Consider the following 24651-nt stretch of genomic DNA (forward strand, 5'->3'; position numbering starts at 1 on the left):
TTTTGAAGAATTTGGGATTTAACTGGACTGTTATTAACACAGAGGATTTATTACTTGAAAATATCAAGGAACGTTCTGAAAATCCGGGTTTACAAGACTCTGTTGAATGTCCTCTCTCATTCCATATTGGCAACGCTCAATGCTCACATGCTAAAGCATTAAAAATTGTCAACGATTTGTCAAGCTACATGAGAAATGAGTCACTGTCTAAATCGGAACCTCTCCTTCCTGAAGAAACTTGTGACATGCAAGGGGTTGAAGAGGAAGAAGATCATTCAGGAAGCATCCCCGGACGAGATACGAGCACTAAGTGAAATTGCTGTAAATATTTTAGAAGGTCGTTTTCAAGTAGACGAGGAAACAAGAAAGAAATTACACAAACACAAAGATCAAATCAGGGAATTATCAAAAAAGTCAAAATCTCATAAAAGCAAGAAGGAACATTTAGTACAGAAAGGAGGTTTTCTTACATTTTTAATAACGCCAGTGCTTTCAGCTCTTGGTGCAATAGCAGGACGAGCAATTAGTTCACACTTAGGGTTCTAAAGTTAAAAAAGTAAAAATGTCGAAAAAAATGAGAGTTGTTAGTGAAGACGAGTATTCCCAGCTTCTAAAAAAGACCAACACACTGGATCATGCTAAAACTCACTTTTTTACGGACAAGGGTCAGGAAGCTACATCAGTTTTAGAATCCTTAATTCCGGAGGATATTAAAGTCCAATTGTACAGTAGTTTAATGAAGCGTGTAAATAGTCAGCTAAGACATTTTAGATAAACCTATTTCCGTTAGAATGGTTGCCGGTGAAGATAAAACATCCTTGGGGAAAAGTAATGCTGCCTCCACTCTTGAAACTCCCCCGCCTGTAACTCCTTCTAGTACAGGGTCTACTCCAGTTGGTTCCCCTGAAAAATTCTCGTTGTCTGAAACAGATATAAAAATGCTAAAAGAGTTTCCTACCTCTCTAATGAGTAAAGCTCACAGTCTGCTAGGGTTTTTAAAGTGTCATCCTGAAATGATAAAATGGGATAAATCAGGACGAGTAACTTTCTGGGGAGGCGAGTATGAACCCGACTCTAACATTTCGGATTTAATGAGTTACTCCATTAGAGATTTGACATGGACCAAATATCCTAACGGAATCAACAGATTCCTGAGAGTGTGCAAAATGTTAAATGTCCCCACCGCTCTATTTTCATCTGTAGTGAGAAATGATCTTATTGGTACCTTAGATTCTATTCCTCTAAAACAGACAGCTACAGACAGTGCTCATAAGCTGTCGAGCTTCAGTGCATGGGCACCTTTAAACCAAAATGATGCTCTCAATAAGACCTTTGACCCTTATCGTACTCCAACGGGAATTCCCCAAAGACCTCGCAACAGTAAGGACGTGACATCAAGACAGAAGGCTTCATATGCCCCTCCACATAATGACAGAATGTTTTTTGACTGAGGTATGTGGTTATGTAAAAATTGTTTAAATAATTTCATAAACTATGCTAAAATAGTACAGCATATTAGAGATATGCTCATTGTAGTGTCAGACCTCGTGCGATACAGTTCTAACCAAAAAAGGTTTTTCGTATTTGTTTATTTAAAATTTTGAACATGGCTCTCCAAGATGAAACTATCCCAACTCTGGTCTATAAACCATACGATATTGACAACAAAGATATGTGTCAAAATAATGATCGTTTAGCAACATTCAAGAACTGGACCGGAAAATGTAAGCAGAATCCCCAAAATTTTAGTGAAGCAGGATTTTACTCTACCGGATATGGAGATCGGCTTGCTTGTTATTATTGTGGAATAATAATACATAATTGGCTACCAACGGATGATCCCTGGATTGAACACTCTATTCATTGAAGTGACTGTCCATTCCTCTCTTTGCACAAATCTAAATTGCAGACTATTTTATCGAAGGATTTAGATCAAAGTTATACTTACCAAAAATATGATGTAATTTTGCTTTTGATATTTATTTTATTATTTTTATTATTATTCTTTGTTATATTTATGTTATAAATGCTTTTTATATTTTGAATTTTATGAAGACAATTATTCTACTTTCTGTTATTACAGAGTCTATGCAAACAGATGAGTTCGTCAAATGATGAAAATCAAGAAAAAGCTACTCTCACACTCCTTCATAGCCTGATGGAAACATTTCTGTGTTCGGTGTGTAAAGTCGAAGAAGCTAATTACCTGTTTACTCCATGTTGTCACATTTGTTCCTGCTTGCCATGCTCTACTACCCAAGACCTATGTCCTATTTGTAGATGTCAAATTAAGGGGATAACAAAAGTTTTCAAACCTTAAATTGCACATATTTTATTTTATTATTTATATCTTTGTAATTTTAATCATTTTGTTGTTTTGTTTAATCTGTACAATATTTCACTAAATAAATAATTGGTACTTGTTAATTACTAATTTTACTTGTTGTATACAGGAATTAAAAAATGATTGTGGGCAAGTGTACTAATTCCGTCCGGTAAAATAAACCTTTTGGAATCAAAGCTATGCAAAGCTACTTTTGTATAATTTGCAGTTGTTAGTTTATGCTTTTTTGATCGAATCAAATTCATTCTGCACATATACTTGGTTTGCTCAAACAAAGTCTCCATAAAGATTTTGTGAGTTACGAATTTTCGTACCAAAGATTGTTTGACACCTTTCATAGCAATCTTATGGATATTCTTCCCCGCAAAAGAATACATCTTTGGAGAAACACCAACAAAACTATACATGATTTTTCCGTTACTCTCGTCCTTCATTTTTCCAATCACTTTCTTATTTTCTGTAGAATAAAGGTGATGGCTGGGGTCAAAATCACTAAAATCAAAATCTTTTTTCACCAGTTCTAAATCAGCATAAAGATCTGCAGTTTTAATTAGATAAGCTAAGCTGTCCGTATCGGTAAAAAGGAACCTAGCTTTAATTCCATACCATTTTTTGATCTTGTCATAATGCCAGACTTGCATAAACAACTTGCTGAGATCTAAAACCGTAAACGCTGTATATATTGGCTTATCCAATACAATACTAGGTTTATTCATGAAAAAAAGAACCAAGTTTGGAGAAATAATTTCAAATTTTCTGAAGTTTGAAAGCCTGGTAAAAAATTTTGCCCTTTCAATACTATTAACTATGTATACATTTTGTTGATTCCTAACATTCATCATGCTACGTCCAAAAATTGCATTAACTATCAGCTTGAAAAAGTCTTGCTCTGATTTGTTTGTAGATTGTCGTCGTAAATCACAACAAAGGTTTACAAAGTCTTTAAGCCAGGGTCTTTGAACAAATTTAATTATTTTGTGAATCTTTGTTAATACCATTCCCTTCTCCAAATAATATTTGAGATTTCTATAATGTACGGGATACATTTTTCTAGATCCTAAATGAGGAACTAATTTTTTCTGCTTTTCTGAATATTTTTTGTTATATGAAGTCAAAAGCTCCCTTTGATGCTTCGAGAGTTGATCCATCGAAATTGCAATTTTCTCAGGTGCCAATGGATATTCGTTGTGCTCACTCAATAGATGGAGCTCAGGGGGATACTCTAAATTAACAACCAAAATCCTACCGATTTCATCCTCATTACCCCATGCCCAAATATCAGCTATATTTAAATTATCTATGAACTCTTGACTTTCCCATTGAAAATCAGAGACAGGCAAAGGCTGTTGAAGAGCCTCACCGTACAAGTTGTTTTTGTCGATATAAAGAAGAAAAGAGTCTTCCTTGACTCCTTCTTCATAATTTTCCATATACTTATTGTAAGCTTCAGAATATCTATGAGATATCATAGACACTCCTCCTCTAATCCCTGACTCTATAGTATTGTACATGTCTTGATCAGTAACAAGCTCTAGCTTAACTTTTGTTCTTAGAAGAGCAGCATCCCAGCTAAAGCCTGGGAGACTAAAATAGTGACAAGGTTCCAGCTTAAAGTTAGAAATTGCCATATCCCTGTAGCTTTCAAAAACGCATGCCAAGAGAAGTACATCTGATGTTAAATATATGTCGTGATACGAACCCAGGTCAGTGCACTCGGTTTCAAACACTGACTTACCAAAATCATAATCTTCTTGTGAAATTCCTTCACAAGTGAGAGTGTTATAAAACTCCGAAATATCTGGAAATGAAGTTTCCTTAAATTTATCCCAAGAACTCATATAGGAGTATGGATAGACACCCTTTCTTGAGAGTTTTACAGCCTGTTCTTTTGAAAAATGTTGTATCATTATACCGAATTTGTCGTCAAAGCCTTCGGGTTTTGAATGGAGGTTTGTGACAAGAGTATCCAAAGATTTTGACAGATGCATGAATGAATCTATGAAGATGAATTTCTCGCAAATAATGCCTATAAATTTTTCAGAGTTTTGAGGGATAGCTATAGTATTCGCAATACCAAATTTTGTTGCTGAACTTAACATGAGATGAGAGTCATAATTTCTAAAATTATGCATAAGTACTGGAATTTTGACTTTTTGAACATACGAAGCATTACATTCTCTATGAGCAGCTCCTCTAAATAATCCAGTGTTGTGATCATGATCTCTAACTATTGCTGACTGATGATCAAAATCACGCTCACAAATGTGGCAGGATTCAGCTATAGAAAAGTCATATTCTTCCTCTGGAGAAAGTGGTTTCATAGTAATATGGAATTTGTTCCTTTGTATGCAAAAGCTAGCTTGTAGATTCACTTCATCTAAAAACTTGTCAAAGCTATTTAGACCACGATATTCCGATAAATGAACCAATTTCTTATTTGGCCCAATCACTGCAAGGTTATATCCTGAAATTTCGTGTTTTTCTAGGGAGGTTGTACTTGTATTATCATCTGTAAGTATCGCCTCAAAATCTGCATACATCACATAGTTACACTTTAGTTTATTACTAAGTTTTCTACTATCGAAAGAGCAAAATGGAATTTTTCCATCAACGACTGATGGAACAGAAATTTTTTGAGTTCTAAACTCAAAACACAACTGCTGATGTGAATCTAGACGCTTTTCATCTCCGAAAGTATTCAAGCAATTATAGCAAGCAAATTTTCGATGATGTCCCTGTTTATTAATCAAGCGAGAAAAATTAAGGATGGACATGTAATGTCCATGTTTCTTAAATTCATCCTGAATGTATAGAATATTGATGATTTTATGCACTCTGCTATTTGCATGAGGTGTTAATCGTAAAACGTTAAGCTGATCATCTTGATCAATACCAAACACATTTATACCAATTTTAATATGTTGGTGTCGTTTTTCGAATATTATAATATCTTTCAACGAAGTTGGAAACTTTAACGAAGAGAAATCGTAGTGAGTTTTAGAACCTTCATATTGAGATATTCTTCCTCGATGCCTGTTATCAATAGAATTTCCGTGCATGCAGATTAGAAAAGCTGAAACAAAGCAATCCTTTCCCTGATTATTGGGATTCACAATTGCATTTTTGTTTTTCAGATGGCTGGGAATGACGCAAGAACATCCACCCTTTAGTATTTCAAACTGAGCTGTTCTTATATCACAGCCTTTCACTTCATCTAATATCCAACCGCTACCATTTCGTTCGAAAATTTCTACATTGTTATCAATTTCATTAACCATGTCACCAAAAATGCGATTAATGTAGAGGGGGCTAAGGAGAATTTTTAAAGAGGAATTAAAATATTGTTCCGTTGTTTCCATAAATTCTACCTCTCTTTCATCCACGCTTGGATGCATACGTTTAAATTTACACAAAAGCGTTATTTGAAACTTAATGTTATTATAAACTGAAACATTGTGAAAAAGAATCTGATTAATTTTAAACTTAAATCTATTAAAAAAATCTCGAACGGAAATAATATTGTATTCGTATTCTAAGTCTGTATTCCTAAATCTGTATGTTTTCATGAAACCTTTGAAGGCTTCTATTTCAGAGAAAGGGAAAGCATTTAGTTGCACCCCTCTTCCTCTTTGAGCAAATTTCATCTTTTTTATAACTCCTCTTTTATGAGCTTCATTATGCTCTATAAGATCAAATATGTTGGCAGTGAATTCACAATATTCACATCTATGATAAGTATTCATATGTACTTCCAACAATTTTGACGATCTGAATGACATGGTGCAGTATTGACATAATCTTCTCTTGTTTTCATCCCGATGCCGTAATAAATGCGACGCAAAATGTTGTTTATATCCAGAAGTGAGTATTCTAAAAATGCTTGTGAGCAAATATGTATAACAACATCTTTTTTTATATCTCGGTGTGACGTCATTATTTTAATAGCAGGAATGTGTTGACATATAATAAAACATACCATCACTTCAACTCCATTACTGTAAAAAATATTAATTACCGCTTACCACTATTATTCATATTTTCTAAATATTTCAATTAGTAATTCCCTAGGGAGTTATTAAATTTTTACGGTATGTACTTATCTGGGAATTTTTTGTAAATTATTAAGAGTATAAAAGCAACTTACAAAGTAATGAGCAGGTTAGTTGTTGTTTCAACATTAAGTGCAAAGGATTTCCAAATAAGAAAAAAACTTTACAAACTCCGAAATGTCGCAGGGTAAGTTTTCCTAGAACACAAATAAAATTATTTTAAGAAACTTGACCAGCTTTGAGAAAATTTTTTAAATGCTGATAAATTATAAGTCTTTAATAAATACCAATATTTTAAATTATAGCTGGAATAAATGCAGTGGCAAGAGCACGAAAAATGTTAGAGGATGCGAAGCCAGGAAGTCGAGAGTCTGAGGAGGCACGAGCTTTCTTTCTTTCTCATCGTCGGCAGCCTGATGTCATTGATGCTGGTTTCGTCGTAGAGGACGATGAGGAAGAACCGAGCGGACCTTTCACTGATGAGGATGAGGAGGAAGAAGACGAGGAGGAGGACGATGATGATTCTCCATCTGAGCCAGAAGAGGATCCTGATTTTGTTCCTGCAAATGAACATTCGCAAAAACGTAAGATATTTACTGTGATTTATTAGGTATAATATTTATGGCTTATTTTTAATTTAATTGTAAATTAATTAACTTACAGGGCACAAACTTGTGGAGTTTACTTGAGTTGTTTGCAGCGCCTAAATCAAAGGGAAAGGAACCTGCAACAAAATCAAAGAAACTGGCGCCAGTTGTTAAAATCAAAAAAGTTGATTTAAGTTTTAAATTTTCATTGCTATTAATTGCAGAAAAGTCTCCGGCGGAGAAGAGGTCCAGAGTCAAGACTGTTCCTCCTTCTGGAGTTCCTTCGACGGCGCTTGTTCCTGTTGCCTATACTACGACTCCTGTTGCATGCTCATTTTCATCGGCTCCGGAGATCTATGAAGCATATGTACCTCCGACAAACTACAAAGGTCCTACTTCACTTAATTTTGCTCCTGAAGGGGAAAGAAGTGACCATCCTAGTGGACAAAATATTGTTCACTGGGAAGGTCAATTGGGCCAAGGTTTTTGGTTAAAATTACAAACCTGGCGAAAAAACGGTCAGGCTTACGTCTGCATCAGAAAGAATCAAACCACAGGGGCAAACCTGTCGTTCAAATATTTTCAATCGTTAGTTGCGGCGTGTAACACTCTTCAAACAAAGATTGAAACAGACCCTGACTATACTACATGGATCCCCTAAATCTTTTCAAATTTATACTAAAATCTATTTTTTCTTTACCTTTCATAAGCTGAACAAGTAAATTCCAATCAGGGAATCTGCAAAAATTCGGAAGGTCTTATAATAGTTTTAAATAACGATTATATACTGGGACATACACAGATTTTTCGCTGCTTACCTCTGTCACTGCAAAGAAAATTAAAATTTGTCAAATCTTGTAACGTAGCTATGACTTCGATTTTTAAAGCTAAAGAAAGTTGTCTTTTACCTGATGATTTTTGGTTCCCCGCTTTGATGGTGTCTCGCCATTATATGGATTGAATGTAGATTTCCTAAATATTTTAAATATATAAAAAAATAAGTCAATAATTATATCTACTAATTATATTAATAATTATATTAATAAAAAATATTAACCTCCTTCCAGATGAATATCGCACGGTACACTTTATTCGCAAGACCTTCGAAAGCAAATTTCCCACAAAGTTGCATCCTCAATCTGCTGGTTACGACCTGTACTCTCAATCAGGGGCATTACTTAAAGCAGGGGAAATGAAATTGATGGACATCGGAATTCAGGTTAAATTACCGTATGGCCATGTTGGTTTGATTAAACCAAGGTCCGGGTTAGCGTTGCGAAATAAAATTGACATTTTGGGCGGGGTGGTAGATGAAGACTTCGAGGGAACTTTGGGTGTTATGCTCATCAATCATGGGAAAGCTCCACATGAAATTGAACGTGGGGATCGGATTGCTCAGTTGTTGGTTGTCAAACTCCATAATGGACCGTTGAAGAAGTCTACTTTCGACGAGGTTGTTACCACCACCACCACCACACCGGTTGTTCCTCGGCGAGGAGCAAAAGGATTTGGCTCCTCTGGGAAATAAAAATGACTAATTTTAAATATATTCACTATAAAATAAGTACATTTTACTTAAAGTCACTTTCACTTTCACATTTTGCAACTGTTCTTAAAAGTTGTCGAAATTAAACTTGTGTGTATATATTGCACAGCACCTTGTTGCATTAGTTGATGAGCGAGCTCGTTGGAGCAGCAGCTGCTAACTTTCCTCTCTTGGTAACTTTCTCTTTCCGCTGTAAGACACAATGTTGCAGTTAGACGGAATCTTTAACTTAAAAACAAACAAAGAAAACAATTAATGAAAATCATGATAACTAAAATCTAAAATAATCAATGAACTAAGCATACAGAGCTTAATTTTGCAAATATTTTGCAATGAAATATGCGCATTTACATTTGTACATATATTGCATGTAACCATCACACTTAGAAAATAAAACTGTTTTTTACCATCCTACCTTTGTAGCTGTTGTTAAAATTTGTTAATTATCTCCATCTTGCATGACTCTTCATTAAATAAGTAAAATACTCACACAAACACACGCACACAAACACACACTTGATTGCAAATATTTACTATCGATTATCTCAAATAAATGTCCCAAATGCGTATAAATGCTACGTAAAATGTCAGCTGCGTAAAATGTGTGCTTTACAGCACTTTCACTTGAAGTTGGGAGCTGCGTGCAAGAGAGCGGGGCACGGTGGTGCTGGAGGTGAAGGTAGCGAACTCCAACCAGTTTGTTGGCGAGCTGCATAACAAATTTATTTAAAAATATTATTCGACTTTCTTTCGAGGTCGAGCTTTTATTTCACTGGTTTCACTTCGTCGCCCAGTCAAGACTGGGCGAGGAAGTGAGACCGCTATATCATCATATACCTAATAAAGTGCGGCAAAGCACGATACATAAGTAGCGCAATAATGCTGAAAATGCTGAGAATGCTGAGAATTAATTTGCGCTATAAAGCTCAAATTAATTCTCAATTAATTACTTTAATTAATTAATTAATTAATTGATTGATTGATTGATTGATTAATTAATTGATTAATGATTGATTAATTAATTAATTGATTGACTGATTGAGTAATTAATTGATTAATGATTGATTAATTAATTAATTGACCACATGCTCTATACTGTGACATGTCGACAACACAGAAAAACATGTTTTGCCTAAATTTCATGCATATTGGCCGCAGAATGCCGAAATTAAAGCATGGCGACAAAATTTGTCGTCGAAACCTTAGTCGCCATATTGCGACATGTCGACAACACCGAAAAACATGTTTTCCCCAAATTTCATGCATATCGACCGCAGAATGCCGAAATTAAAGCATGGCGACAAAATTTGTCGTCGAAACCTTAGTCGCCATATTGCGACATGTCGACAACACCGAAAAACATGTTTTTTCCCAAATTTCATGCAAATCGCCCAAAAAATGCAGAAATTAGGCCATGGCGACGAAATTTGTCGAAAAAAGTTTCGAAACCTTAATCGCCATATTGCGACATGTGGACAACACTAAACAACATGTTTTGCCCAAATTTCATGCAAATCGCCCAAAAAATGCAGAACTTAGGCCATGGCGACGTTTTTCGACAAGATGTTGACAAAGTGGCCACACCCCCTTAATAGGGTGTCACCCCACCCCCGTGATGAACATGTGTTAAAGTTTTCAGGTCGCTGCGACAAACGGTTCTCGAGTTATAGTATTGACAGAGGGACAGACGGACAGACTAACTAACCGATCGCATAAAGTAGCTTGCGCTACTTAATAAAAAATAAACCACGAACAATAATTTGATACCAAAATCTATGACGAAAAATTATGACGAAAATATACAAAATTTAAGAAGGGTTTCTTAAATAATGTAAAAAGTTGCGACATAACTTTATAAATTGTAACTAAAGCATATTAATTATTTTTCTTGCACCATTCAGGATTTTGGATTGACCTTACTAAACGTTTAAAACCATTTTTGCACATTAATTTCGTGCAGGTGTTTTTTAACAGCAGAAACACTGGCTTTGATTGATTCGATACATTGCATTGGAATTACGAAAAATTGATAAGGGATGCAGATCTACTTGAGAGTGCAGGATGTACAGGTGAATTTGTTTGTTAAACATAACGAATATGTAATTGACTGGGTTGATTAATCATAAAATAAATTGAATTATTTATCATTATTTGTTAACACGCCCTCATATCAGCTACTTGACTCGTGCTGTCCGTATGTCCGTCCATCCGTCACCGTGTTCTTATGGTCAAATTTTGGCATTAAGGAGGGGAGCTTCACCACTTGCCACTCACAGAATCCGATGCCCTTTGGATATGTTGTAGTACCCCATGAGTGTACTGAAACCCTGAAACGGTTTGACTCCATGGCCACATTTGCGCCCGCCACACCCACTCAAAGGTGCGGAAAACACGAAAATTATCAACTTCAAAAATTCGCCAAAAATCCAATTTTGATCGGATTTCTGCAATTTAAGCATTTTCGTGATCCCAGATAGTTGTTTGATAATATCCGACACCAAAATGATTTTTTTAAGTTTTTTGGATATTTTCGAAAATTTTCTGACTATGGGTATGCCTTCGAAAAAATCAAAATTTCAAAAAAGTTGAGTTTGGTATTGGATATCATAAAGCAAGTATCTGAGATGAAGAATATGTAATTTTTTTAAAATCTGATCAAAATTGAATTTTTGGCGGATTTTTTAATGAACCAAAACAGGGTATTTTTCGTGTTTTTCGCACCTTTGAGTGGGTGTGGCGGGCGCAAATGTGGCCACGGAGTCAAACCGTTTCAGGGTTTTAGTACACTCATGGAGTACTACAACATATCCAAAGGGCATCGGATTCTGTGAGTGGCAAGTGGTGAAGCTCCCCTCCTAAGTACATAAAAAGCGTTTATGTAATCTGCAGTATTACACTGCAGATTTTTAATTAAAGCAAAAATATTGCATTAATTTTGCGCTAATCCTTCACATCCGTAACACAAAGCCAAAGCGAAGTAAAAAATTAATTCTAGTTATTCCGAACAAATTCTAGGGCTGAAAGCATGCATTTTGAAATTACAAATTCGTACAAATGAATCTGTATATATTACTTTGAATTTTTGTTGTAACATTTGTTTCCATAATTTGCACCAGCTTTATTAACATATTCGTTTCCTCATATACACAGGCCTACATTTTAAACACAGGCTGGTTATCTCTTCACTCAATTATGTTCACAAAACCTTATCGACATCAACATACTTGCTCTCATATATTGCGTTGCAGCCCTGAACTAACGACCTTATCTCGATTCCTTCCAAACTTATCCCTGCCACCAGCTCAGAGGTTGAGAAGCAGGTCGAGTTTCCAGAGAAATCCTCATTTATAAATCCAGTCCAATTCGACCTTCCAGTGAGAGCCATATAGGTCGGGACAAATCCGAAACTGTTGGCCGCTAAGTTAGTAAAAATGCGTTCGGTTCCACCCGCTGGATCATAGCTACTTCCGCTATAAATCGATACAGAAGGCGTTGTTGTTTCCAAGGGTCCCAAAAATCGCATGGACATTGTTGAATTAACCGACGTATTTGTGCAAGTCATTCCACCCGAATTATAGGCAAACGTACTCCCATCAGTGTAACCTGTCCCACCGAATCCTTGCCAACTATAAAAATATGAAAAAATCTCATGTCGCAGAATCCTAAAATAGGTAGTCATATTTTAATGTTCAAAAAACCTCGTAGCAAAAAGGTTTCCCCCTGGTAAATACAGTTCTAACCCACTTGCATTAAAAAAAACTTGTCTAAAAGCTCCATAAGTTTTTGAATTACACCATTTTACTAGGAGGTTTTGTAGATCATTAAACAGGAGTATGCACACTTTTAGCAACTTGGTAATAAAAAAAACAAGCGGAGTAGATATATGACTATACCGTGACGGAATTAAAAATTTACACCACGTTGGTATAAAGTTAGTAATAAAATAACACTTTTTGGTAATAATTTTAACACTAATTTGTGTTACTTTTTTTACCATATAGTATTGTTTTAATACCAAATCATTACTATCGCGGTAGAGTCATATATGCCCTCCGCGCAGTAATGATTCATTAAAATTTTGTTTAGGCTGTATAGAATTATTTATGTTTCTACATTGAATTGCAGTTCTGGGAAAGTTAGATTAGGTTAGAAAGTATTTTTTTAGAAACTAAATTAATAACATAGTCAAACAGAAATGTCATTTACTGCATGAGTTATAGTACTGACCTAGACACGGTCACCATGATCTAATTTATCAAAAGAAAGCAGAAAAATGTCCGCAATTTTATTGCCCCAAGGCTTGTTCCTATGAAATTTGGGATTTGTGGGTGCAATTGCGGTCGAGAAAAAGAGGGTTCTCAATTGGAGCCACTCCCCCCCCTGACATGCCCCCCGAAATTTTAAAAATTCCGGGGTAATGGTTTTTTTCCATATTCTAAGGCCCAGTAACACATACTTGAAGGATTTCTAAAACATCGATTTTTTGACATCAGGTCCAGTACCATAACTCATGTATTCGTTTAAAATTGTGCAAATGATGCTTACTATCCATTGCCGCACAACCACTTCACCTCCCCCCAGAGGGGCCAGTAAGCCGTAAGATCTGGCTCCTTCGTTCGGAATCGAAAGGCATTCCCGCCGTAGTCCGGTTCCATGTAGAAGGTCATCTCCTGCAGGAAGCAGAGCGTCAGATTGATACAGACCAAGAAGGAAAATAGTCGGAGCCACATTGCGACACGATTTGTCTAGAAAATAGACTGATTAATATTACCAGAATCGATTGTATTTTATATCTGCAACTCAATGCGTCACTCTCATTGGTACAAATAGCAAACATTGAGTAGTTTTTTTTTTGGACTGAGATACGGCCATGTTTCTATCTTATCTCCAAAAGGCTTAACCCATCAAATTCAACAAATTGGTTCAAACTATGTTTAAACAATTTGTGACATTGCGTGTTCACAAGTTTAATTAATTTGTGATAAGGCAATGGATGATGTGTTCGTCCCTAATATTTTACAATGCATGTGACATGATCATGGTTGAGTAATAATGTGCATGAATGCAGTAGATAATTGAAAAAGATTCGGAAACCCTGTATGTACCCATGTCTGATGGTTATCTCCTGAAAGTACTCAAGTTTGACCTTCATAACCAAATTAGCACAATCTCATTATTTTTTACTCTATCTAGAAACTATCAAAATACTTATCTCCCAAACAGCCAGCCCCCCATAAAAACAGTTTCCAAAGTATCCCACAAATTTTTGGATTGGGTCGGCCACAATTGAAAGACAGAAATAATACTACAGATGGAAAAGATGCTTTTATTTAATTGAAGCATTTAAGGTTAATGCTTTATTTGAAGACTGCAGTCCAGGTTGTATTAATCATTCTTTTTGTAATCGAGAAGTGGGGGTGGTATGCAGAAATACGAATTTTGTGCATGTTTTTAAAGATATCTGTACGGGTAACATACGGAATTAAAAAAGTAAAGCTCAAAGTTAAAAATTTATGCAGGAAAAGCACGAAAAACCTATTATGTACAAAGTCAAGCTAAGTATTGAAGCATCAGTTGGTAAGCGTAAGAATAATTATGTAGCTTAAAATTCATGACCCACGCTAGTGTATGAACGCATTAGAACTAGTAATTTAGAATTCTGAATTCGTAAAAATTTATGATCAGTTTGAAAATAGTTAAGGATTCATACAGACAGGAAAATTAAAGTTACCTCAAACCCCATAGTTTACCGAGCAAATGTTGCTTGCCTTACGAGGCTGCCTTTACTCGAGTTAAGTTGAGTAAATTATTTACTTATTTCGCGATAAAACCATGCGAAAATGATTCAACGTAGATGCCGTGCGCCTTTTATTTCCTGGAAATAGAAGAACTCCGCGTGGACGATTTAAACCTAACCACATTTTCTCAGAAGATTTTTTACACACATGGATTTACTTGAATTTATAACGAATGAACAACTCAAGTCCAAAATTCAGGCTTATACATATATATTTCTCTTACAAACACTTTATTTGCCCGTGTTGGTTTACATGTCTCGACTAATTTTGCTGTTGTCAAGTAAAAAATTGATGCAATACAAATAGTACCTGGCTGCAGGATCGATAGCTTTTACAATTCCTATGTTTTCTTAATCTCGATTGTTATACATATTTAATACATGCCAGACTTCGCCGTTAACAGAATTCCGAAAACTTTTAGAAAGCGTACGTATGTAGTTGATAATCGTCGTACATACATGCTCGTTAAAACAATAATATCTCAACTCGTGTCGTGCATCGATTACGTATTCTAAGTAATTGGACGTTTCAAATTCCTAGTAAACTATTTTAACGGATAAACTAATGCACACCTCTTGATAACTAATGGGTGAAATATTCACCAATAAAGTGAACCGCTTCTCCGCTTTCCAATTATTAAACAAAATTCGTAAATACGAGTTTTAGGTGATTTTACGAGTTTTAGGAGATTAGGTATTTAAACATTTAATACCTAATATCCTAAAAACTGTCGGATTCAACCTTCTGCGTAAATCACTAATAATTTACCCAACCCAATAAAAGCTCGTCACATTTCACTTAACATTCTCTCACACTGATTTAGACAAACGACACATTTGTCCAATTGCTTCTTGGGCCATCATTAAAAAAAAAGTTTTTTGCCCCCAAAAGTAAATTTTGGCTACAAACTCAAAACTGGCGCGACCCCTGTTCTTTCCAAATATAGAAACAGATTATCCCCAGCATTTGAATTTTGTGTGAAAAACAGCATTTATCCATTCCATAAAGTCTTACTTATAGATAGTTCATTAATACTTCTACGAAACTTGATAAAACGCCACATGGAGTAAAATTAAGTTGTCTTTCCTGTGTATTTTTTTGATGCTTCAAAAATCGTATCTGTCATTAACAGAACTCTTTAAGCCATAATTTCCGTTCACATTTCCTAAATAGACGGTCGCCTAAGTAAAAGTCGCCCGTCAAGAAAAAAGAGTGGCAATAAAATTACTGAATCGATTTCCATTTCCTTAATCACCATGCTGCAGGATTTTAATAACAAGTCCTTTTAAACACGAAGTAGTCGGATTACCGTAATTCATTGACACGGCTCATTTCGTATTTTTATTACATATCGATTTGTTGACTGATTTCTTGGAATTTCTGCTTTAAACAGTAGTGAAAACTGTCTCGTCCACTGCTACCAAAAGATTTAATCCATCATATTGTGCGATTTTACTTAATAACCGTTGTTATACTCAAATCGACAGATTACGATAATTGAGGTGACGCATTTCATTTCCCTATTTTTTCAATAAGCTTGCCAGCTATACAATTTCCTTCCCCATTTTAAAACAGATTTCGCTGGTGAAAACTCTCTGGTCCACTTTTTTTCAAAATTTTTGCAAAATGGATAACTTTTTACGAAAACTGGCAAGCCCAGTATCGCACTCGGAAACTTCATATCTGCCCGCGATGACCTCAACTACTAAGTGGTTGACAAAGTCGTTTGCCATCCCGATAATTTCAGAATTTGGAGGCCAGGGTTTGTCCGTCATTAACAAAATAAAACATTGGGCCATCTACGTTTCCACCGCTTTCATATTTTTCTTCCACAATGTCACATATGCGTTTTGGTTTTATGAAAATATCTATCTCTCAAATGGGACAGAAAGTCTGCAGGTTTGGCAAAAAGTGATTTCATTTTTCTTTCTAAGTAAGCACAGTATGGTGCTTGGGATCCACTTGTGTCTCCTATTCCGGCGAAGGGAACTACTACAAGTTATGAAAACTTGTGCCTGGATTGAATCCAAATGTTTGGGCGAAGGTGAGTAAGAAATTTGTATTAACGATTTTGATGGGAGTAACTGAGGGTCTTTGGACAGCCTATTCTTCACAATGCATGCTAAAGCCACTGTCAAAATTAGCCTGGTGGTAATTTTTTTATTATAGAAAATCGAAAAATAAGACGTTTATGTTCTTTCATATTTTTCAAAAAAGTGACCTTGTGACCTGTTAGAAAACATTGAAATTTTTCTAGTTAACCTGAAGGTATTTGTAAAATAGTAAAAATTTCAATGTTTTTTAACAGGTAATACGCTCACTTTTTCGAAAAATATGAAAGAACAAAAATGTCTTATTTTCCATTTTCTATAAGAACAAAATAACCACGAGGCTAATTTCGAAAGTAGCTTTAGCATGTATCGTAAAGCTTAGACTCTCTAGACACCTTGGGAAACCCTGCCTTGACAATTGGTCAGTCCGATTCGGGTTACTGAGCTTTAAGTTAAATTTCAGGCGCCTCAAACTACACGAAAATCAGCATCCTTTCTCACCTCGATGCTTCAAAGTTTTCATTATTTGCCGTCCCTATTGTGCTCGGAATGCTTGGATTATTTCGACCCTGCATGCCACCCTCAATTGCGAACACCTTAATCCTCGAGTGTCGCGATGGATTGGGCGACCAAAACGCTGCGTTGTGGGTCCGTCTACTCAATGGCTTGGCACAGGGTTCCGTCGGGCTCTCGGTAGCAGCAGTGATTGTTACCGCGATCAAACGAATTTTTCTTTATCCCGCGGTAATGGTGGAATTGTGGATCAAAACGATTGAAAGGTGAGAGGCTTTAACGTTCTCTTGGTGACTAATAAAACATGACGCAATAGAACATTATGGTTGAATTTTTAAAAAGAAGACACTAATTTTTGAAAACTGGTCAACCATCCTTAGTGATCTCGGAGGACGATGGTTGGTGTGACCTAATATTCATGTTCAATTAAGCCTTACTTTTACGGCGAGAAATTGATCGTAATTTTACGCTCACCTGAGTACGAGCGAAGGATAAAGGTTGACAAGTTTTCAATACTTACTGTTCATTCGAAATTATTACGCAGTACAAAATCTTGAACATTCTTTGGCCGACGATTTTGAGAAATACATTATTTTCCACCTGATTTTTAAGCGTTTTCAATGACAATCAAAAATTTGACATTTTAAAAAATTTCGAGGACTTTACTGCAAATTAATTTTGAACGAACGGTAGTGTCTTCTTTTAAAAGTTCAACCATAAGTCTGTAAATACATCTGGTGTCATAATCATTACTAAAATGCGTCCCAACATTTAGACAACTTGACCATGGATTAGCGGGTTTTCGTGTCGCACAAGTATTTCAAAACCTGAACAACGCTCTCATGCGGAAGCCTCTCAACAACCTCTTCGTCCTGCTGTGCATCGTGTGTCAAGTAATCTCACTCTACGTGATCATAACATCCTGGGACAATATCAGTCTGGGCGTTTTTGCATTCTTCTACTTGATGGGATTCGACTTCTTTATAATGATCCATGTCACGCTGCATTCTCAGAGTAAATCCTACCTTGCGAGTGTAAAGTTTTCCGAAAACATGGAAAGTCTGCAGTCACGGAATCCTTGGTTTAAGAAGTTTTTGACGTCGTGTCCTCCCTTAAAAGTGGGGATGGGAGATGGCAAATTTTTCGATGGGTTGTCAGCATTCGTAATTTGGCAGTTTTGCGTCGACAGACTCATTAACTTGTTGCTCATGGAGAAATAAGTAACTGGATTGTCCGAATGATAGTAATTGTAGCATTGCAAATTATAGCATCTTGTAGTTTCATTCCTAGAATTCGAAGAAATACCCGGTTTAGTGGAGAAATATAGGTCAAAGCTTAATAAATAACCAAGCAGACTGAAGTGCCCCTCCTACAACCGAACCCTTAACAACGACAGCTAAAGGTTTACAATCATGTTTCCATCATTCTTAAAATATGTCCAAAGACCATGATATTTACCATTTTCAAATCATATTTCATGTTTCCCTATGATTCTTTAAAACAGGAAATTTTTCGTTAAACTAGTTACAATACTAATTCGATAGTTATTGTATTTAACTATCGAATTAGTATTTTAACTAGTTTGGTTAAAGGTTAATGTATATGACAAATAAATGTGCTTTTTTAAGGGTGGATTAACTAAAATCAATTTGATTGTTTCAGTTGCAAATATTACAAATAAATAAAAGAAACGCATGCAACCGGTGTGTTATATTCAAAATGAATTATATTATTTTTTACCCTACAATTTTTAGGGTACGAAACCTGTTAAAATTAACGCCCGACTCTTTTCAACATTCGGGACTTTTGACCTCCTTCACATGGTCATTAGTTTGTCACAGGTTAGCATTGTAGCATCAAATTCGTGTTCAGCGCTGAGAAGCTATTAAAATTGGCACGTCTTTTACTGTTGCCTCAATTTTCCCCAATCGTTCACGTCCTGCCGGGCAGCGGCGTAGTCAGGATTGGGTGTTGGGGGGGGGGGGCTCCCAAGGGATACTCACGACCTGTCGTTCGTGTCCAGGGTACCCACTATGTTTTTTAGAATCTACTAGGACCATAAATGAAGGATCCATTCTTATTTCCGTGTAAAACTCATATTTGACGCCGTGGCGTGGCACCAAATTCGCCAAATTTGTAGGTTTTTATTTTTAAGACCGCCATAACTTTTGAAATCCTGGGTGGATTTTCAAAAAAATTTCCAGACATCATGAAAAATAGTTCAACTTTAGTATGCAATCAAGTTTTTCAAAATATTGATTGTTTCAATTTTTGTCAAAATTTTGAGATTTTTTTTACGCGTGGAAATTCGGCGAAAAAATCTTAAAAATCTCTTAAAAATAAAAATTTTGCATTTTTTATTTTTACTTCAAAATTTTAAAAATTAATAAAAAATTAATTTTTATCTCAATAATAAGAAATATTAAATCGATAACCGGTCTACGGGTGCGCAAAATTTACAAAACCCGTTTTCTTGAAACTTGTAAACAGGTTTTCGGTTAAATCGAAAATCGGGTTTTATTCGGTTTAAAAAAATCGGAATGAACGATTGTGAATGTCGAAATTAGAAACAAGTCCACCTCAATAGTTCGATTTGGAAATATCGTCCTAACGTCCCTACGCTGGGTCAATTTCGATGTTTTTTACAAATTGGTCGAAGATGACATTAATTTTGCTATAAATCTAAATTTTGTAATTTTAACTTTACCTCGTTAAAGAGAAAGGAAAAGGTGATAGCATGGTGAAAGTACTGGCTTTCACCTGAACTTAAAATTACCGATAGGAAAGTAACGGGAAAGTAAAGTGAAAGTTGATAGCAAAAAGAAAGTAAAAAGCATAAGTTAACATTAGGCGTTAGGATGCCGAAAAGTGAAATTCCCTAAAAAAATTAGGTCACCTATCTTCATAGCTAGCCACCAGAATGTAAAAAACCATCAGAAAAATCGTCACCACGAACTCTTCCGCAGTGTGCGGAAACTGAAAAATTCAAAAAGTTGGCTGTGCAGCGTTAAAGTTCATAAACTGGAGGTTATGGAAAATATAAAACACAGTCCCCGAAAGTACGTTAAATACGATAAAAATACAGTTCAAAAACGTTCCAGAAAAATGTATCGATAAATTTCATTCAAAATTATCATTATTAATGACGATAGATTTCGTCGACGCCGATCCCGATCCCGCCGGACCACAAATTTTTTCACTCAGCCAGCCCTGCAGATGATGATTATAAACGGAATTTGGCATGAAAAGTAAATCTCATGAGAAATTCCACGAAATTTCACGAATCTCATGCGAAATTTCTCTTGAGAAATTCAATTCCAAGTTTTCATTCTAAGCGGCGGTTAACATTGAGAAAGTTAGGCAACCACCCAAATGCCCTTTATTTGCAACCAATCGAAAAGTTTTGGGCCCTGTGTAAAAGAAGGTACTCTAACCGTCGCCACAAGGCGAAAAATCGGGAAGGATTCTAATGTTAATGGCGAAAAATCAGCCAGCACATTTCGCAAGCGGGTGGATCGAGAATCAAAAACATGTTTGGAATTGAGATGCCTAGTTTGGTTATGGAGGATGGCCGGTTGGATAAGTTTGGTAAGGTTGAAATTATTTCTACATTTCATAAATCCTATTCGACCTAGAGCGTTGGGTGGTGGATCACATTAAATTCAGCAAGTCAAGTCAACTTGTATTTTATATACAACCCGAATTACGTTGTCTCGTAACCCATCCCATCCATAGAAAATCTTTAGCTACAAAAGAATAATTGCTTGAAATTAACTTGAAAGAATAAATTAGCTACAATTAGTGATAATCATGGTAGTGACGTTAATTAATTATAAAACATAATAAATGTCTTCACCTATCCGTGAAAACCTTTCGTTGCAGGACTGACGCTCTTCGTCGCCCTCACACCGCTGCCATTCGCGGCCACTCTTCCAAGCCTTGTCATGGCCACGGGAATTGAAAGACGGGACGTCTACAAATTTGTTTTAGAAGACATTCTACCCTTCTCCATCTCTGTGGATAGTTTTCCCATAATTCTGCTTCGAATTTTGCTGGTATACGTTCTATTTGCCGAGGTGTACAGGATGATAGCTTTCTTGATAGTCGTCATGGTGATACCAGCACGTTTGTATGCAAAAATTGTGGAGAACCTGATGGAATCAGGGTAAGGGACCGTCTTGCTTTTTACAAGATGATTAAACTTGTTCTGGGTTCACTACACTTATTTTCGCCACAATATAGAGGCTGCATATTTAGATGTCATACAGTTTCTTGCACATTTTTGCTATTCTTGCAGTGTAAGAAACGTAGTGACCTCACGAGAAGCGGGATATTGGTGTTTAGCCTCTTTCCTAATTGTCATTTTGTTAAAAGTCACCAATCCATCAAGTTAACCCAACAGTGAAGCTCTCATTCAATAATTCAGGTCTGTTGGTTCAGCGGCGGGAACACTCCCTCCACAAATACGCCGCTTTCACCAAATTCGAATCCTCAACCAAGAAATAGAAAAAAATCTAGCGACACGGATTTTCCTCTTGATGGCCATTGGACTAGTTATCTCTACCTGCCTCAACTTTTGTGCAATTCGGTTCGTCCATAGTTCCATGGCTTTGGGGATATACATCATGTTTCCGTTCGGTGCGTTCGTCGTGTTGAACTTGATCGTGACTCTGCTAGCCGTGGGAATCAGGATACACGAAAATTCTGTCGAAACCTTGTTTCAGTGGAAGAAGGGGATTAACTCATTCACAAGGGAGTCTGCACAGTGGAAGAAAACGCTTGGAGCAATGCAACCACTGAAATACTATGTTGGCTTGAATGGACACAATTTCTTCGATGTCAAGAAATCCCTTATGAGCACGTACATGGTGATAATCCTGGAACAAACGATAGACCTTCTGCTGGCACTTCCTAGTGTGAGGGTGCTCCAGGGTTGAACATAGTTTTATTTCAGGTAATGACGATATGATGGATGCTTGAAAGAATTATTTCTAACAGTTTTCGTAAAAATTATACATAATTAAATTCGTCCAATGCAATTTTTTTCTTTCAATGGTATACGTTTCACGAGAAATAAAAGTCGGTAGGAGTTACAACACAAAGCTGTTTATTGGTTGGCGACAAATGACAAATGCAAATACGAATTGGTAAAATTTTAGAACTGCGAAAATTAAAAAGTCAAAATTAATTTTGTCTGAATATATTTCTCACTGGTTGATAGTTATGGGAATTTGTGAACATTCTTTTATGAAATAGGTATGAAAAGAATATATTCTGTAAATATTGATAATAAAGTAAGACAAAATACAAAAGTTATTAAATTACACTGCGTCTTTGTATGTGGTAATAGAGAATTTAACGGCAATTGTAAAGAGCACGCAAGACACAAGTTAAATAGGATAATTTTTGCGAAATTTAAAATTGAGCATAGACTACTGAGCGTTATTCACAATTATGGAAACCTATTCTACCCTAATTTTTTGGGCGAAGGACACATCGATAGTCATGATTAATACGGAGATTCATGACGCAGTTTGCACTTAATCTTAACTCTGAACACGACCTGATGAAGACTTCACAAACCGGTCCACAGTGGGCCAGGTATCATAAATTTTGGCCAAAAATACAATTAAGCCTGAATGTCTCAAGTAGCCCCATAAATGGTGTACCGTTGAAAAGGTCTCGGCGGGAGGATTCAGAATATATATACTTTGTGGGGTCTGGGACCACCCCCAGATTAGGTAGAGGCCGATGAATTTTATTGAGTTTTCATTGGTCTACTGCTGTGTTAGCTCTCTATCTCCTCCTGTGTTAACCTGCACATACCTGGAAAACTAAAATTCAAAAATATTGATCGGTCTCTAAATACTCAGGGGTGGCCCCAGATCCCACAAAGTATATATATTCTTAGTCCCCCCGCCAAGACCTTTCCAACGATACCCCATTTATGGGGCTATGTGAGATTTGGCCTTATGACTTTTGCCGTTAGAGCGTAAATATTTGTAAATGTGGAAAAATTAAAATTCGTAACGAATCTGTAAATACAACTCATTCAGATCATTTTTCATCAATAATGAAGAAAATCCATCCAATATTGTTGAAATGCCAGCTATTTTAAAAAAAGGTGAAAAATGAGTTGAGTTTGGATCTTCCATAGTCACCCGTCCTCTTAAGTGCTATCGCTCTGTCATAAGTGAGACTGGGGCAAAATGAAACAAAATAAAATCCATGGGTGGGGTGACTTGAGATTTCTTCTTTTTTATTATCAACTTTCACGGTTTATAAAGCTTTTTGAACCAAAAAAAGAAGTACAATCTGGTTCGTTTTATGACGCCGTAAATTTTGAAATTTCAAAAAGGTGGACGATGTCGGGTCTGTTTCGCAAACAACAAGACCAAAAGAAAATAATCGTCGCAAAAAATAAGCCGGAGCAGCCGGTGCCGAGCAGTGCCGCTTATCCAAACTTGTGCCCACTTACTCCAATGCTTTCTCAGAACTTTAGAACCCTGTTACTTTAAAGCTGGAGTTTATCAATTGATGACAGTTCGCAACAATGTTAATGGCTTCATACTCTGTTCATCTGGTATAGAATTTACCCTGTAGCTCACACTCAGTTAATGGCCACCAAATCACATGTCCTGGCCCACTGTGCGGTCGTTCAAATAAAATTTCTCTGAACATAAATCAGTTCCGAGTGAATTTTTTACCCAAACATGAGGTGGGCCATTGAAGAGGATTAAGATTACACGCATTTATCCAGCATAGAGAAGGTGCTTATCAAAATTGTTCGATATTTCTGTAGGAGTTATCCCTCTTCCATGCTAAATATTTTCAAGGTGTGTTTCAAGCCCTTATACACCTTATCCAATTTCGTTTATATTACAGGTCGGGTGAATCATTTCTTGTGGTACGGCTGACTTCCTCGTTACGGATTTACAACCAGCTGCACATTCTGGCAGCGCAAATTACCCTTTGCCTGCGTAAGGTATCTTTTCCCTCGGTGCTTGTGGGTGTGGTCGTTATGAATGTTTTGGGAACGAGTTTAACCATTTTGCTGGGCACTAAATTACATGATCACGTTCGCAATTTATTCTTCCCTTTGGGAACTAATGTGTCCACTGTGTTCACGATTGTGTTCGGCACGTCTGCCGGGTTTGTGAATAAATGGTCGACGAAATGTTTATTTAAATTTCGGAAGAGTTGTGCGGCGAATAGTAATAAAATACGGAGGAATGTGTTGAAAAGGGTTTTCAGGTCATGTGCCCCCATGAAAATCAGATTCGGTAATAATTTCATGGCAATTTAGACACTATTAGTTATCTTAAGCTTGTGCGCCAAAGTTACGGTTCGAATTCTGCTAATGCAGTAATCAGTTGCTTTGAGGTATTGGACATAATTCCTGCTAAAGCATGCTAAAATCAAATGAAATTAGAAAATGAACGAATAAATGAATGAATGATATTTTCATATTTATTAACGGGAAAGGTTGGCAAGATTAAAGGTTATTAATTATGTTGAAGTTAACAGGAAATGTGCACAAAAATACATGAATAAACTAAGATTATTAGTGGAAATGTGTTAAATGCGGTGTCTCTCAAATCCAGGCAAAGAACTAACTTATCTATATCATTTCTTTGACTGCATAATTATTACTCATTAAAGCTTAACTAATATTTCGTTCAACTCGTGAACATATGCATACCTCCAAAAGTCCAAGGATGGAAATTTACTGACTGATAACAGCGTTAATGCCGACAGATTCT

The 24651-nt window shown here is 36.2% G+C and overlaps 2 protein-coding genes across 7 annotated transcripts; both read right to left on the reverse strand.

Moving 5' to 3' along the window:
* Positions 1 to 304: 304 nt before the first annotated feature.
* On the reverse strand, positions 305 to 9241 carry LOC110850120. 6 transcript variants are annotated; one of them, XR_004834886.1, is made up of 15 exons: positions 8942 to 9167; positions 8639 to 8716; positions 8210 to 8497; positions 8038 to 8133; positions 7889 to 7952; positions 7799 to 7806; positions 7681 to 7718; positions 7485 to 7545; positions 7055 to 7417; positions 6681 to 6953; positions 6489 to 6590; positions 959 to 1008; positions 650 to 903; positions 471 to 542; positions 305 to 319 (listed from the first exon to the last, which is right to left on the reverse strand). XR_004834886.1 is itself a non-coding variant. In XM_035851807.1 (13 exons), exon 13 carries the CDS (start codon positions 6121 to 6123, stop codon positions 2437 to 2439), a length of 3687 nt encoding a protein of 1228 aa, XP_035707700.1. In that variant the 5' UTR covers positions 6124 to 6223; positions 6321 to 6339; positions 6489 to 6590; positions 6681 to 6953; positions 7055 to 7417; positions 7485 to 7545; positions 7681 to 7718; positions 7799 to 7806; positions 7889 to 7952; positions 8038 to 8133; positions 8210 to 8497; positions 8639 to 8716; positions 8942 to 9226; the 3' UTR covers positions 2127 to 2436. The 6 variants fall into 6 exon arrangements, 4 of the variants coding, with proteins under 4 accessions (XP_035707700.1, XP_035707701.1, XP_035707699.1 ...); XM_035851807.1 differs by lacking the exons at positions 305 to 319; positions 471 to 542; positions 650 to 903; positions 959 to 1008 and adding exons at positions 2127 to 6223; positions 6321 to 6339 and having other exon boundaries at positions 8942 to 9226; XM_035851808.1 differs by lacking the exons at positions 305 to 319; positions 471 to 542; positions 650 to 903; positions 959 to 1008 and adding an exon at positions 2127 to 6223 and having other exon boundaries at positions 6321 to 6590; positions 7055 to 7361; positions 8942 to 9241.
* A 2358-nt stretch (positions 9242 to 11599) lies between these two features.
* LOC110850121 lies at positions 11600 to 13358 on the reverse strand. Its single transcript, XM_035851810.1, has 4 exons — positions 13298 to 13358; positions 13072 to 13196; positions 11751 to 12152; positions 11600 to 11678 (listed from the first exon to the last, which is right to left on the reverse strand). The coding sequence occupies exons 2-4, from the start codon at positions 13191 to 13193 to the stop codon at positions 11648 to 11650; spliced, it is 555 nt and encodes a 184-aa protein (XP_035707703.1). The 5' UTR covers positions 13194 to 13196; positions 13298 to 13358; the 3' UTR covers positions 11600 to 11647.
* Between the last annotated feature and the right edge of the window lie 11293 nt (positions 13359 to 24651).

Source organism: Folsomia candida, unplaced genomic scaffold (genome assembly GCF_002217175.1).
Source record: "Folsomia candida strain VU population unplaced genomic scaffold, ASM221717v1 Fcan01_Sc005, whole genome shotgun sequence".
Lineage (NCBI taxonomy): Eukaryota > Metazoa > Arthropoda > Collembola > Entomobryomorpha > Isotomidae > Folsomia > Folsomia candida.